We start from the raw sequence: 16,623 nt of genomic DNA on the forward strand, positions 1-16,623 counted from the left end.
TGTGGTAAAGGATACCTGCCTTCTCAAAGCAATTACTCAAACCAGTTCCACTCCCTCCCCTGTTGGCCTCCAGTCCCTCACCACATCTTTCTTTCATTTTCCCAACTCTCAGGCAGAAAGCCTCATCCTCAGGGGAACAGATCATGGTACTTTCTTTACAAACCTTAACATTCCAAAGTAAGCACCTGCAATTTATGGTCTCGGCTCCCTTCCTGCACAAAGCACACAGCACAAAACACATACGTTTCAAGAAGGGAATTGTGATGGAGTGGAAAGAGAGCATAATACTGGGGAACAAATCACTGGACCCTAGTTTGTTCTGTGTATCCCTCTAGCTTTTCCCTCTTGGGTAAAGAACTTCCTCCACAGATTCACATCTGTAAAACGATAGGCGAAGGCAGGTTAGCACTGCGTGGTCTCCAAACTCTGGACTAGTAATCTGCATTTCCAGTTTCTGGTTCCGGTGTGTCTGGTTACAGTGACTGAAAAAAAAATCACTTCCTGCTTTACTGAGCCAAACTCACACATATGTAAAACAAGAAGGCTGAATTAGGTGATTCATTAAAGTTTCTGCCAGTCTTGGAATTGGATGATTTAAAAAAAAAGTTCATTAAGCAAACATGAATTGGACTGCATACCCTGTGCCAAACAGTATCTGATGATGCTTACAAATCACATACACCTAGATCCTGACACCTTAGATACAGGTAAGGTTTGTTCCTGTTGATCTCTCAAAGTGACATTATGGTGGCTTCATACAGTTAGTCCCTGTGTTTTGCACTCGTCCTTTCCAATATCACTACAACTTAAAATTCTAAGAAGTGGTGGTGAATCAGAGAGAAGTTTCTGAAATATTCCTCCATCTGCCTGCTAGAGACATTTACAGCGATTTCATCAAGCTACAGTGTGGCCTCTAGCTGCATTAGTGGAGAAACTAGCCAGAAAGCAATGGCAGGTTAATGGATTGGAAAGGAAGTGGTTGATTCTTGACAGAGGAGAGTCTGGGAAAGCCATTTGTGAGCTGGGCTGAGGCTACTAGCACTGGAAAGCCAGTATCCTGAAACTGAGCTTACTTGTTCCAAAGGGAATCTTGAAAGTCCCATGCAGCTGTACATATATGTTCCTTCCCCGGAGGAAGCCTGATCTTGATATGTTTCTGGGAGATGAGAAGCTTTATTAGCTGTACCCAGCATAGGATGTGGATGATTTTCTTGGTAGTTAGTCTAGGCATAAGTGCTGCTGGCTGGCAGGTTATTGCTTAGTTCTTGTGTGGGATGTGACCCAGTAATAGTTATACAATACAGAACTAGGCAGCTTTTATTTTATCTTACCAGTTTAGTTTTGATTATTCTGTGAAAAGCATACACATTGTTGGACACTCTAAGTCAAAATGGAACATCTCACACTGCCATCTTACCTCTACAATAGGGGCAGATGCGTGATCTTTGTTCCTCTTTATTTTCTGAAGAACTGTGTCAAAAACTCATCTAACTAGAATCCCCAGGGAGTCTTGCGACAGTCTTACTTTCATACTCTCTTCTCATGATTGGTTCCATATTGTGTGACAAGAGTAATACGTTGACTGATCAGGCTCCATATGCATTACCATAGCAGTCACTAAATCAGTTCTGTGACTTTTCCACTGCAGCCTAGCGGCCATAGAACTCTGAACCATAGAACTCAGAAGGAAAGGATGATGGAAAGCAATATCCCACAAAGACTCAAAGGACACTTGAGAGAATGATCTCTTCCAGAAGCAAGAGCCACATGGCACACCTGTGAGCCCCAGAACCTGCCAACCTGATGAAAACAGGCCAGTGGAGCCTACATCGTGACTTTTTGCTTTTGCTGCTGTGAATCATCTCGTCTTCCCATCCTTTCAGAGAAACCTGAGAGCATGAGGAGCAGCCTCACCCTGGTAGGCACCTTCTGGGCCTTCCTGTCCCTAGTTACTGCTGTGGCGAGTTCTACCAGTTACTTCCTTCCTTATTGGCTGTTTGGATCACAGCTAGGGAAGCCAGTCTCTTTCAGCACCTTCAGGAGATGCAACTATCCTGTGCGGGGAGACGGGCACAATCTGATCATGGTGGAAGAATGTGGGCGCTATGCCAGCTTCACTGCCATCCCAAGCCTGGCATGGCAGATGTGTACAGTGGTGACAGGTGCTGGCTGTGCGCTGTTACTCCTGGTAGCAATGGCTGCTGTCTTAGGATGCTGCATGGAGGAACTCATCTCTAGAATGATGGGGCGTTGCATGGGAGCTGCACAGTTTGTAGGAGGTAAGACTATCCTAGGGATTGAGTAGGTTGTGGAGATTTGGGGTAATGGAAGTGGGGAAAATGGCAGTATGGGAAAATACACTCTCACCTCTTCTACTCTTAATCTGAAGCTATGAGTGAGATTTCCTTGAAATTCATTGAGAATTCACAGAAAATTAAGGTAGTAGACAGAGTTGCTATCATTATCTTTGTCTCCTTTTTTCTCACTTACAGGGAGTCTACTTAATAACATTGTCTAAAATAGACATCAAGGTATATGAGAAAAGAACAATGATCAATAGAGGTAGGGCAGTTGAGAATGAATAATGGGCACCCAAATACAGTTGCATAGGAAGAGTTCATTCTGTCTCTATATGTAAGTATGGAGACAGTAGTCAACAGTACTTTATTATATATCTTCTAAATCTATAAACTAGAATGAGAAGAGCCTTAGTGCTTCAAGTCATGTGTCAATTAAAAATAAAATGATACCAAACCAAAAATATGTCATTACATAATTCTCAGTTTAGTACACAGTTCAAGTCTATATACCATAGAACACTTCCAAATGTAATAAAATTTTTAAGACTTTTTATCCATTCTGACTTCCAATAACAGCATAATAGTCCAGTATAATATCAGTGATCCTTAATAAAGGTGATCTCTATGAACTTTTTTTTGGTAGTTACTTTAGAGGATACTGATCAGCTAGATATATACACACTTGGTAAATATCAGTTATCCCCACCAAAAAAAAATACCTCTATTAGTAGTAAATGCTATTTGTTTTCTAGACAGTCATAAATACTTTTTGGTCTATATCCAAGGTTAGTACCATTTGGTATCCATAAAATAATTTTACCCAGATTTCCTGTGGCCTTGACATACCCTATTTTGTTCTTTGCCTTATTCAGGCTTCCCTTAATTTTAGTGCAATCGGCCTAGGATGCAGGTAGCTGGATAGTGGTCTAAAAAAGAAAAAAAATGCAAAACTTGAAGATCGCAAGAAGATGGTGAGATTAGCTTAATTTGAACCAAGAATAAAAACTCAATTTAGATAGGAAAATGTATGTAATATTTGTACTATTTTGTATGTTTCCATGGGGCCCTGGAAGAACTACTGTAGAACACACTGCTGACATTTGTTGGTGCAAGTTTTGGAGTTTTCATCCACTCCATTAACACCATCTTTTCTACTAGTATCACAGTGTGGTAAGAAAAGTCAGGATGCTTGGATTCCAGTTGTTTGTGACATGGACCTGTGCCTACCTATGCTAATGATATTAATTTTTTTGTATTTCACTTCCATTGAATATATCCCCTGGCAATATGATTCATATATGCATTTCATTTTTCTCTCCAGTGACAGACTGCATTTAGGTGGTCTTGGAGTAAGATGGTCATGAACTTAGACAAATATTCTCAATGGAGTAGGGATTGGAGAGACTTGGTTCTGTATCTTCTTTTCCACAGAGAGTATTTAGCTTTGTTTGGAGAAATTTTGGTAATTAAAGCTCAGAAAAAAAAATGTGCCTCTGAGAAGCCCTTGGCTTTCTAGTTCCTCCTTTATTCAGTTTCACTATAAATCTTTCACATATGTGTTATCATTCTATTTCTCATATGTCTTAATTTTTCTACTTTTTTGCAGCTAAAGGTTTTCTAGAGAAATCAAAAGTAGAATTTGATTCCTCCTGAATGCCATGGTACCAAACATGTTGCTAATTTTGCTAGAAACCAGATACTTGTTTTCTCTTGGAGAGTTCCATGAGTAACACAAATCAGCCTTTGGCTAACTTTTCACCTACGTTTGTGGGCATGCTGAAGTTAGCCCAACATTTCCTTCAATATATTTCCTCAGTAAGTGAAAGTTGACTGATAAGAGAGGGTGATTGCTGTTTTCTGGGATAATGTGAACATGTGAGACTTGGGTTAGTTTCCATCTGTTCATTCTTTTATAGACATTTTGCTTGTTTGTTTTTCAAGACACAGTTTCACTGTGTAACAGCCCTGGCTGTCCTGAAATTCACTCTGTAGACCAGGCTGACCTTCAATTCACAGAGACACACCCGTCTCTGTCTCTCAAGTGCTGGGATACAGGCATAAACCACTATTGCCTGGCTCTTTTATTTATGCCTATTATGCTTTGAGTAACCATCTCATCTGACAGGAGAGTGACAATTTAGCTCCATTTGCATCTCTGAGAGCACCAAGCTGAAAGTTAGGAGGCTGCAAGTGGCAGAAACCAGAAGGACTGTAACAGCAGCCTCTATAAAACTGCGTTATTAGCTCCTTGTCCTCTACGCTTGCTTCCTCTTTGGAGCCCAACTGAGACTTTTATAACATTTAGGCTTCTCTATATAATGCCCCTCCATTGATCTCATCTACAAGATCTAGAAACTTAAAGAAAAATTTTGAGGTGAAATGTGGAATGAGAATGGGGACTTTGACATTCCCCAAGATGTCTGGAATAAAACTTTGGCTTGGTGACAGGTATTATTTGGTACTCAGATGACTCTGTCACCTTATATTCCCTAAGGTACTGGTTCATGGGGATATACTTGCAGTGTTTACATCTAGTTGGGCATCTTTAAAACCACAAATAAAGTGGCATCTACAACAGCCTTAGAAAGGTCAAGTGATAGGCTAGATAAAATTTTAAAAATTTTCTGCACAGCTAAAAAATCCTGTCATTGGAGTGATTAGAAATCTTGTAGAATGGGAGAAAATTCTTTTCCAGTTATGCTTCAGACAAGGAGTTAATATCTAAACTATATGTAGAATTAAAAAAAGCAACACATACATGCTCACCAATAAACTGTCAACCAATAAATAGCCTAATGAAATGACCAGGCAATTCTCAAAAGAAGAAATACAACTGGTCAATGAATATTTTAAAGTGGTCGACATCCTTAGCCATTAGAAAATGCAAGTTAAATTGATTTGTGAGCCCATCTCACCCCAGTGACAAAGGCTATCATCAGGGAAACACATAACAATAAATGTTGATGAAAATGTGGGGAAAGATGTCTTATTCATGGCTCATAGGAATTCAGACTGCTGAGAACACTTTAGAAATAAGCTTAGAATTTTCTCAAAAAATTAATAATAAGAAATACCGTATGATCTAGCTATACTATTATTGAGTATACACGTACATGACTGTATTTCTACCACAGAGACATATATACATCCTTGTTTGTTCCTGGTCTTCATGATATCAAAGAAACAAAATCAGTTTAGATTCTTATCAGCATATGAATTTTAATGAAAATATGGGTATATAAACATAAAAATTTATTTTACTGTGAAGAAAAATGAAACAATGAAAATTCCCGAAAATAGACAGATCTTTTATTTTAATTAATTTAATATAATTAATTTAATAATTATAATTAATTTAATAATAATTTTAAATTTAATATAATTTAATTTATATTAACCAAGAGAGCCCAAATTCAGAAGACAAATGCCGTATAATCTCTCATATGCAGATATGCAGTCCTAAATTTTAATGCATATCTATACACATATGTGCATGCACACACATCACACACACACACACATGTATGAGTGTGAGTGTGGATGCAGACAATGAAATGTGCCAGAAAATGACAAGAAGGGAAGGAGTAGAAGAGAGGTGCAAAAGGGCAACTGAATGAGTGTGACAGGTAAGTGAACAGAGCATTGGAGGTGGAAGGATACAAGGCTCGGAGTCGGTGATGAAGAATAGTCTACAAAGATCAACAGCAATTACATATGACGACGACAGAAAGAAATGGAATATGTTGTATGCTAGCTTAAGGGAAAAGGAGTAAGGATGTGTTATCAGGATTATCCCCTGACAGTGGAATGATATTGCAATAGACTGCTAGACTTCTGCTGTTTCCCTGTCTGTAACCAGCCAGATAACAGCCAGCCAGGCCTCCTTTGCTGACTCTGGTGACTGCTAAGTTGTATCCAATGTGAAGGGATAGGGAACAGTGTTTTGGATCACCAGAGTTTCTAGGATTCACTTGGCAATTGACCACTCCTATGTCTCTTCAAAGGTCTTGGGTCAGATACTAAGAGAGAGGCTTCCTCAGTGGCAAGAAGCCAACCATGAGCAGCAATTAGAGCTCCGTGGCTAGCAGACAGACTAAAAAAAAAAAAAACAAATAAATAAATAAATAAATAAGAAAAAAGGGCATGTGGGCTTTGATCTGTGCTTCTCGGGCAGCTAGGGGAAATTGATTTTGTTTCCCTGAGACCGCCTTACTTCTCGGCAGCTATTGCATTAACCGAAATCCATCAGGGGAGGAGCCAATTTGGTTCAGGTCTGGATTATCTCTGCCAGACCCCAAACCACTGAAGAGATGGAGGATCCATTAAGAAATCCCTCCTCTCCCTGCCTGACTCTTGTTCCCTGCTCTGGCAGCTGCCCACAGAGATGAGTGGTGGGAAGTGGGGGAGACAGGAAGAAATAAAGAGCTGCTGGCCTGACTCATACTCAGCAAGGTGACCTGATGGGGCCCTTGGGTCCCATTTGCTCCACCTGCAGCTGATCCAGCTGGCCAAGCTAGGGTCCAGAGAGTCTTCCACTGGGATCCCTGTGCCCTGTTCCAAACAGTGAAGGAAACATCTGGTCAAGAGATTATTTCAACACCGGAAATGCTGAGGTTTCCAACTAACTTGCCCTCGGTCCCCAAGAAAATGATCATTATTCACATTCCCCTGTGTATACACATGTAAGATGTTTATGAATTATCCTTTCTCTTCAGTGAGAACTAAACAAAGAAAGAATAGGTGAGAAGTAAATATAAGGAACTTCTTGGCAGGAAAAAAAGTGTAAGATGTTGGATCAGGTTACTCGAAGTAAGCCAAGAATCTTTCTAGAACAGAAAATGTATTGGAATCACCTGGAATGCTTAAAAGAACATGAACTCTCCAACTCTCCAGTTTATTTTTCCATTCTGATATACGCAGCAACAGGTGGAAAGTTCTGTGTTTTTTTTTTTAATATCCCCAGAAACTCTGCTATGGAGCCTTTCCCAAACCCAAAAGCAACCCATTGCCTTGGACATATACTTTTTGTGAAGGGGAGACTTTTACACATCTGACAGTCACCAGTGCACTGTTGTGTGTAAGCCCACAATATTAGGTGACTCCAACTGAATAAATGTTGGCACTGAAGAGAGATAACAGAGAACTTGATCTCAGGAATGATACTGTCTTTCTGAAAACTGTTATCTTTCAATACGTGTGTACATTGTATAATAACCAAATCAGAGCAATGAGCATTTCCATCATCTCAATTCTTTTATTAGTTACTGAGGTTAAAAAATTGCAATATCACTATTTTACTTATTTTGAAACATAAAGTAAAGTTATTACATATATTGTTAGCTTGTTGCAACACTACAATAAATAGTCAGAATCTAGGATAACTGCAACTCCATGAATTGATTCCATACCAGTGGAAAGAAAACCACTAACCTTTATTGAAATTATGAATTTCTTCTGATGCTTACCAGACTTCATGCCACTTATTCTTCCTGTGTTGAGAAAGGATGTTAAAAGTTGCCATGAGTTTGTAAGATAATAAAGGAGGTTTACCTACCAGCCAAGAGTCAAGTAGCAAAGTGAGGTGAGTTAGATTTTTCTAACTTTCAGTTTGGGATCTTAAAGAACATTTTACACTCTATTAATTTTGTTTATCTGTTTCTCTCTGCCTCTCTCTCTCTCTCTCTCTCTCTCTCTTTGTGTGTGTGTGTGTGTGTGTGTGTGTGTGTGTGTGTGTGTATGTGTGTATACAGCTTAAAGAATTCAGTTCCCTTGGTTCTCTCCTTCCACCACGTGGGTCCTGGGCATTGAACTTAGGTCGGTAGGCCTGGCATCATATGCCTTTTCCTCTTGTGCCATCTCAGGGTTTCACAGGTGTTTTTAATTTTTCCTTGTTTCCCTTTCAGAAATCAATACTAGGATATTGATTTGTGGAATGGACCATGAACCATGTGCTTATGAAGTACCTGTAGTGTTTGTTGATACAGATTTTTGGTTGTTTCAGCGCTGATCAGGGCCCTGGTTATCTGCTTTTCACACAGCCTTGCAGGCTGGTTTACTTTTAATATACTATAAAATGTTTCAAACATATGCACAACCCAGAACTACAATAGTACAGTATAGTTGAAGCATTTTACATACCCTAATCACATTTCCAGGTCTCTACTGCAAAGGTTCTGAGAAAGATTTCAGAATACACAAAAAATGTTTAAGGAAACGGTGTCACTTCATGAAATTGTATCTTTTTGTAATTATTTCTGCCTGTAAATATTTACTCATCGTTCAAAGGCCAGTTCTAATTCAATGCCTGTATGTAAAGTTTTCATTGGCCTTTTACCATCACTAGCAGATATAAGCTATCCTACAGCTCTGAAAGAGGATATCAGGTCAAATGAATGGAAGTGAACTAGAAGGAAAACAGAGTGCATACTTGTCAATTTTCCAGAATTACATTTTACTTGAGATTTTTGTAAGAGTAAGAACTGAGCAAATTTGCAATCTTTAACACCTACTATGCTTTTGGTGTAGGAGAATCATTCTATGTGTCGCTTTGATTGGTTGAATAAAGAAAACTGCCTTGGCCTTTTGATAGGGCAGCTTTTAGATGGGCATGGTAGACAGAACAGAATTCTGGGAGGAAGAAGGCAGTGTGGCAGACACCATGGCTCTCATCTCCAAGTCAGACACTGGTTAGACTCATGCAGGTAAATCACAGTCAAGTGACAATACACATTAATGGAGATGGGTTAAACAAATATGTGAGAGTTAGCCAAGAAGAGGCTAGAATTAATGGGCCAGCAGTGTTTAAATTAATGCAATTTCTGTGTGGTTATTCCAGGGGTTAAGCTAGCTGGGTGGTGGGATGCAGCTCGCTGCTTCCTCCTTTTACTACATACTTTCGTTTGGGATAGTACTTTTGAGCCTACCTAACCAATCTTGACTAGAAAGGTAGGGGACTTGGTGGTAGTTGGAGGGAATTAACAAAATGGCTGCTCACTTATGGATGGGGAGGAAGGATGATACAGGTTTGTAATAACCAATAGGAAGGCTAATACTTCCCGTAAATAAAAATCAGGCACAAACCTATTGGGGATATGTGTTGGAGAGAGGGTTATACAGCTGCTGGTGGACTATGGAAAATAATTGTTCTGGGTGACTGACGGCCTGGGACAGCAGTAAGTTAATTAAAGGGAAGGTTTCATGTTATTTTAGATTTTTACCTCTGTATCTTGTTTTGATACTTATCACCCCAAGCCTCTGTGTGGTCAGCACAGGGAATTCAAACTACAGTAATACATTTGCTTTTGTGTTAGCCACCACATTAGAAGGGGACAAGATGAAGGGATAGGAGATGGTGTGATGGTGGTCCATTGGACACCTGCTTTGCCCAGCAGAAGAAAGGAAGGATAACAATAGCCTCCAGAAGGTCTTCTTTGCCTTCTTACTGGCAAGTGAAACTAAGTTGGATAAACAACTTCTTCTTTCCCCTTCTTCATCCATCTTCTTCCTTCTTCTTCTTACCTTTCTTCTTCTTGATAGGTTACCAATGCATAGTCCTTACTGTCCTGGAACTTGCTAGTAGAACAGGATGGCAGCCTTGAACTCACAGAGACCCATCAGCCTCTGCCTCTGCCTACTGAGTGCTGGGATTAAACATGATCACCACCATACCCAGTAGGAGCAGATGTATTGTGGTTAGAAAGGCAGTAAAAGTAGGAGTTAGGAAGAACACACTATGGTAGTACCAACCAAAGCTACAGCTCATATGTGGCAGGGCTAGGATTTTAAACTTGTTTTCCCCCAATCACCTGCTTTGTGAATATGATTGTATTTTTCTTTAGTATTGTTACCAGAAGCATATACATCTACACACAGGGAGTTTTAACAATGCATATTCCTGGTATGCATCTAAATACCTGGTGATAAAACCCAAGAATCTACATTTTTACTGCTAGTAACTTTAAAGTTACTTTATATAAAACAGAATGGAAAATAATGGGTTTTGCTACGATTTTCACTCACTTCCCTACCTTGTTTCTCTGATCTTTAGATCCTTTCATTCACTGATATAGATGCCCACCTGCATTTTGTTCTACATATACGCTTAAAAAAATAGGTACCTTACATGAAGAAAACAATGTAGGTCTTTCTGAGTCAAGTTTATTTGGTTTATCTTAATGATCTCTACTTCCATTTTCGTTCAAGTCTCATGATTTTGTTTCTCTTTATGATTGAATAAAATTCCATTGTGTGTATATGTGTTATGTTTTTTTATCCATTCATCTATTGACAAACATCTAAACTGGTTTCATATATTAGCTATTGTAAATCGTGCTGAAACTAACCATGGGTTTGTAGATGTCTCTGTGGTATGCTGATTTAGAGTCCTTTATGTATAGATACAAATGCACATTTTTACTTATTTTATTTTCTTTCATTGAAATTATTATTTTTAAAATTTACGCACAATATATTTTGACCATATTCTTTCCCCTTTCCCAGTTCTTTCTAGATCCTTCCCAACTCCCTACCCACTCAACTTCATGTTCTTTCTCTGTCTCTCAAATAAACCTCCCAAACTGAAAAAGGCAAATCAAAACAACCAAAAAAAAAAGACAATAAAACAAAAAAATCAAATGTACATTTTTAATCAGTTGCTGCTGTCTTGGAAAGTTCCAGGTTCCAGCACTAGCAAAGAACTTCCCTGTTGCTAGTAACAATTCCAAATAGAAAAGGAGAATTGGTGGGGACAAATCTAACTGAGGAAGAATTACCCTGTGATTTCATTTTTTCTTTTTACTATGTTTCCCTGGGACAAAATTTTACAGCTATGATAAAATGTTTTGAGACTGTTAGTTGCAAGGGAAATATGTACATGAAGTGTGTTTACACTCTAGTGTACTTACCATCTACAAGACAGTAGGAGAGACGGGCATTGGAGGAGCAGTTGGAGCAGAGCATGATTGCATGTGTGTTGGGACAGGACCTATGCCTCAAAGAGAACCCTGGCCTGTCACTAGGTACCTCTGAAAAATTGCAAAATAATGACTTCACTTTGGCAGCTTTTGAATGGAGTACTGTTCAACTTTTGGCTTTTCAGCTGTTTGTTGTGAAGGCAAAGTGAGGAACAATTAACAGAGGAATATGGTCAGAAATTGGGAGACGAGCCATGGGGAAAAGCAGTTGTTTAATAAAAACAAATCTTAGTTAAGTACTTTAAGTATCTGTCACTTGATATTTATTAATCTCGTTGGCTATTGAAATGTGTGTAGGCAGAGACTGCTCGTTTGTTTCCCAGCTGCCTAGACTCAAAATAACCACACAGAAACTGCATTAATTAAAACACTGCTCAGCCTATTAATATATGCATATTTCTAGCTTCCTCTTACATCTCAAATTAACCCATTTCTATTAATCTGTGTATCACAATGAGGCTCACGGTTTATCAGTTCCAGCATTCATCTCCTTTGACAGGTACATAGTGTTTCTGACTCTGCGTTCTCTCTCTCTCTCTATATATATATATATATCTTCCAGCCTGGCTATAATCTGTTTAGCCATTGGCTGAAAGCAGCTTCTTTATTAATCAGCAATAGTCACAGAATACAGAGGGGACTCCCACATCAAATGTCTGCATAGTATATGTTACTGTTATCATTTCCATTATAAAATTAAGGGAATTGAGGCAGTGAGACATCAAGTAGCTTGTCTGAGGTCAGGTGAACCTTCAACTGAGGTCTAGGAAGATAGATTCCAGAGCTTGTTCACTTAAAGTGTCATGTTTCGTGATTTGTCCAGATTTCATGCTTGTGAAATACCTAAGGCCTGGTAGAACTTGTCTTCTCCAAAAGTAGTCATTCTTGAAAAGTGAACTCTAGAATAACAGAGACTCTAATGGTTGATCAATTTTAGATTAGAAGTGTCCTGTCGATGACCACCTGCACAATCTTATGAATATAGGCAAAATATCTAAAGGTCTTTTCCTATGCAGGATTCTATGATAGGAGTAGTTGGAGGGAAGAAATTGAGGTGGGAAATTATGCCAATATAGTACCCATTTTTGAAATTCTCAAGCTAAAAATACCAAATAATTTTCAAAATAAACATAATGTCTTAGAATAGAAAAGATGCTATTGACTATACCAGGATATCCAGCTGAGGAAATTCCTTCAGAAGGCTACCCTGAGAGAAAATGGGAAAACTCCTTTTTCTTTTCTCTCTTTGTTTGCCTGTCTACCCATTTCCTTTCCTTTTCTTTCCTTTCCTTTCCCCCTTTATTCATCCATCCCTCTTCCTTCTTTCCTTTCTTTTTCTTTCTTACTCATGTTTGTTTTCCTTGAGATAGGACCATACACTGTAGCTATCCCTGGCCTGGAACTTCCTATGTAGCCCAAGCTATGTCATCATGATGATCTTCCTGTCTCAGCCTCTAAAGTGCTAGGGTTATGAAAAGCTACCATACCCAACTTCCCAGTTTTTAGTCACTATTTCTATCACAAAAAGAAAGGGCTCAATTTTTCTTTCTACTTTTGTCTCTACTCATTGTGGATACTCTGAACTGTCTCATATTATAGCATTTCAGTTTAGCTAGAATTTAAGTGAAGGGCATTGTTCAATTGTCACTGGAGAAATTTCAAAGTCTAGAACGGTCTCTGAGTGACTAGTTTCTTTTCCCGGAAGACAACAAGACAGATAAGGATACTCTCTAATTTTTGAAGCTTTTCACTGAAGCAGGATTCAAGACTTAATTGGGCCTCTCTTTATTTTACAAACTTCTTCTCACTGCCAGTCAGGAAAGTTCTTCCTCTTTCCATATTTAAACTATTTTTTCTATACATTAGATCCTTCATTTCTCCTGTAGCCTCACTGGGGATAGGGAAAAGCCAATAGCCATATGCCAGACAAACTCACTTGCTCAATTTGAGATCTTCTTTATGCAAAGTTGGCTTCTTGAATGCCTTCGGGAACCTGTGAGTGAAGAATTAAAAGTGAAAATCAGCCTTACTTTCCCTGTCTGACTGACACCAGGACTCTGGAACTTGAAAGCTTGCCAATTAGTCACCGCCGTTCACACATCTGCTCCTGTGTTCTACATGTCCGCTGCTTCCTTTCAGCGCATTCTTTACAGGTGTTTTTTCCTTGTCTCTTAGGTGTGGCATACAGGGTCTTGAAATCAGGCCATTTGGGTTTAAAATATACAGATTCACTTGAGTCTTCTCTGGGGAAAAAGAAAATACACATACATTAGAATATTGGGACCAGACACTTAACAAAAAGAAACAGCTTCTGCTTTCTACATTTTAAATGTCATCAGCAGGAAGGGATTTATCTCATGATGTGTCTGATTCATGTCACTATTCTACCTAGTTACTTGTTCCACCAATTGCTTTGTCTAACTTTCTCAGATTTCAATCATAAACTGTAACTTTAGCTTCATAGAGACTTGAATCTACCTCGTCAATTGTTTTTCTTCAATGCCAGTGCTATCTGTGAATTATGCCAGCATTTACATGTTTTGTTTTGTTTTGTTGCCTGTTTGTCCTTTCTTTACATTTCCGTACAGACTCTCCGTAAGTTGTCAGACTAATCCTTTGCATATGCCAAGCAATCCAGCCTGAAGTATAATTCTCCTACCTTAGGTTCTGAAAGTACTTAGATTACTATTATCCACCACTATATGTTATTTAAAAGTTTCATAGGTCAAAATCTAGTGCTGTTTATTTCCTGAGGTCTGGCTATGATGGCACTCATTACTAGATAGTCAATGAATTTGGTTTCTTTTAGTTGCAGGTACCAATGCTTGTTCTAAATTACTGAAGCTAAAGACCTGGTAGGGTCGCAGGCTGTAAAAAATGAGTCAGGTACTCCTAGGACACCATGGTGGCAAGTAAACCCAGACAAATAGCTGTGGTTTGAAGAGTAAGGTTTTTATTAAAGTTCCACAGTGTTCCCCGATCATGGCCAAGAAGCCTAAGCCAATGGAGATAAGTGAATGGGGCTTTACTAGTTCCATTTGGTGTTTCTGTGAAGAAATACTTTACGAAATCTCAAGGAAATTTATTTGGCTCTCAATTAGAGGTTGTGGCACCGAGAAGTTCCCAAAAGTGGTGACTGGAGCGTGAGGTCACGTGGTATCTGCAGTCAGGAAGCGGAGAGAGATGAACGTTACTGCTCATACTTTCTTGTCTTTGTTCAGACTAGCACACCAAGGCCCAGAATTACTGGTATGACCTACACCCAGAGCAGTTCTTTCCATCTCAGTGAAACCTCCCTAGAAAGGGTCACACAGACAAACATGCCCAAGGGTGTGTCTCTTAGGTTAATATAAATCCCACCAAGGTGACAGTCAAATTTCATCATTACAGGTCAAAGAAACTATTAGAAGTCAAAGAAGGCTCGGGTTTTGGTTGAAATAATATTTTGAAGAAGAGGGAGTATAATACCCTGTTTACCATGTAATGCATCCTCAGCATGTATGAAGCCTATAGCTCTGTTTGGTAGCTTCACAGAGAGTTTGATATCAGAATAGGCCTCATAGTGAGATCATTTGTGACCAAGAAAGAAAAAGCAGCTGAAAGTATAATATTGGCCTATCTTAATTTCATTCTGTCTTTATGAGTTGCCTACTTATCTATCTATCTATCTATCTATCTATCTATCTATCTATCTATCTATCTATCTATCATCTATCTAGCACACTTCACTACCTATGAAATGACACTGTAATCCTGTTGAAATGACAATATAATAAAAATACTGTATTGTAGAGATAAGTGTCAGGCAGAATTTAATGTGAAGCAGTCCAAGGAAGTTGTTAAAATGTTCAAAAAACTGCTCTGTTTTATTACTTGTGTGTGTGCTTTTCTTTCCAGGGCTGCTGATAAGCTCAGGCTGTGCACTATATCCTTTAGGATGGAACAGTCCGGAGGTAATGCAAACATGTGGAAATGTCTCCAATCAATTTCAGTTAGGTAAGGTAGTATGGCCAGAATGGCAGTGATGGTTTATGGGAAAATTAGCTTCAAAACGTTTACCTCTTGGAGAGTCCTCTTTGTCCATATCTGTCATATTGTAAACTTGTAGGAAGCAGTGGGTTTGTCTGTGTTCCTTTGCCGTTTTAAACTTGTAAGCTTTGGCTTTAAAATTCTGTTTCTTTAATTCTCTATATGTGATTTATACATTTTGGCCAGTTTAGAGAAACTAACTATAGAAAAATCTGAAGTATTTGGCATGCAGACAAATTTTTGGTATGTGTTGTTTTCTCTCACTTAACTGAGGAGGAATATAAAAGAATGAGACAGATAATGAAAGATTGATTTCCAGAGTTTATAATCTTTTCTAGTTTACCTTTGTGTGGGTAGAGGAGAATAAAAGCAATGTTGATAACAATTAAGATGCTTTTGAGAATTTATTTTATTTCATACATTATATTATAACTTATGAGGACAGTGAAGAGGAAATAGATAAAGGTAGTTTTAACTTGCCCGTGGACATAGAACTTTTAGCTAAAAGAATCACGGTTTAATTCAAGTTTGTATATGTTTATTGCTGTACTATTCTCAATAGAGAAAAAACAGAATCAACCTAATATTCTTCACCATAAGAATAAACAGTGAAAATTATGTATCAAGTGAATATGTAGATCAAAATAATAAGAAAAAAACAAGAAAATGTGGCATGGAAACACAACGGAGTATTTTAGCCGTGAATAGAACAAAATTTTGACATTTTCAAGAAAATGCCTGAAACTTGAGATAATTATGCTAAGTGAAATAAGTCAAACTTACAAAGGCATCATATATTTCTTCCTTAAGCAGAACCCTAGATTTAAATTTAGGTGTTGCTATGTCTGTGTGAATAGAACACAAAACAAAAAAAAGAGGATTTTGAGAGAAGAGGAGGAGGTCTAAAAGGAATGATAAAAGTGAAAGAAAAGATAGTGAACTGTAACATGAAACCAGGAAACAGAATGACTGACAGGGAGGCGAAGCACTCACAGAGCGGGAAGGGGTCAGAGGAAGACAGTGGATAAGAAGATTGAGTACAAAACATATTGACACATATACATTAGAAAGGGCCACAATGCAAACTATTAGTTTAAATATTAAATAAATAATAATAAAAGGAAAAGACACGTTGTTTTACATAGCGTGTCCTAATTATATCTCCCAATGCAGAGGTAGCTATTATCTGTAACTTACATATTTTTTTCTTCGTTTTTTGAGACAGTGTTTCTCTGTACCTTTGGAGCCTGTCTTGGAACTAGTCCTTGTAGACCACGCTAACTTCGAACTCACAGAGATCCACCTGTCTTTATCTCCCAAAT

At 38.4% G+C, this 16,623-nt stretch overlaps 1 protein-coding gene across 1 annotated transcript in view; it reads left to right on the top strand.

Annotated features, from left to right (window-relative positions):
* The window catches only part of Lhfpl1 (LHFPL tetraspan subfamily member 1), a 49,395-nt gene that overhangs the window by 4,822 nt on the left and 27,950 nt on the right, over positions 1-16,623 (top strand). Inside the window, exons 2-3 of the mRNA XM_048442090.3 lie at positions 1,649-2,279; positions 15,170-15,268. Coding sequence (XP_048298047.1) covers positions 1,898-2,279; positions 15,170-15,268 — 481 coding nt within the window. The 5' untranslated portion in view covers positions 1,649-1,897. The remainder of the gene's footprint in view (positions 1-1,648; positions 2,280-15,169; positions 15,269-16,623) is intronic.

The sequence above is a fragment of the Myodes glareolus genome, chromosome X (assembly GCF_982192425.1).
Source record: "Myodes glareolus chromosome X, mMyoGla1.1, whole genome shotgun sequence".
Classification (NCBI taxonomy): Eukaryota; Metazoa; Chordata; class Mammalia; order Rodentia; family Cricetidae; genus Myodes; species Myodes glareolus.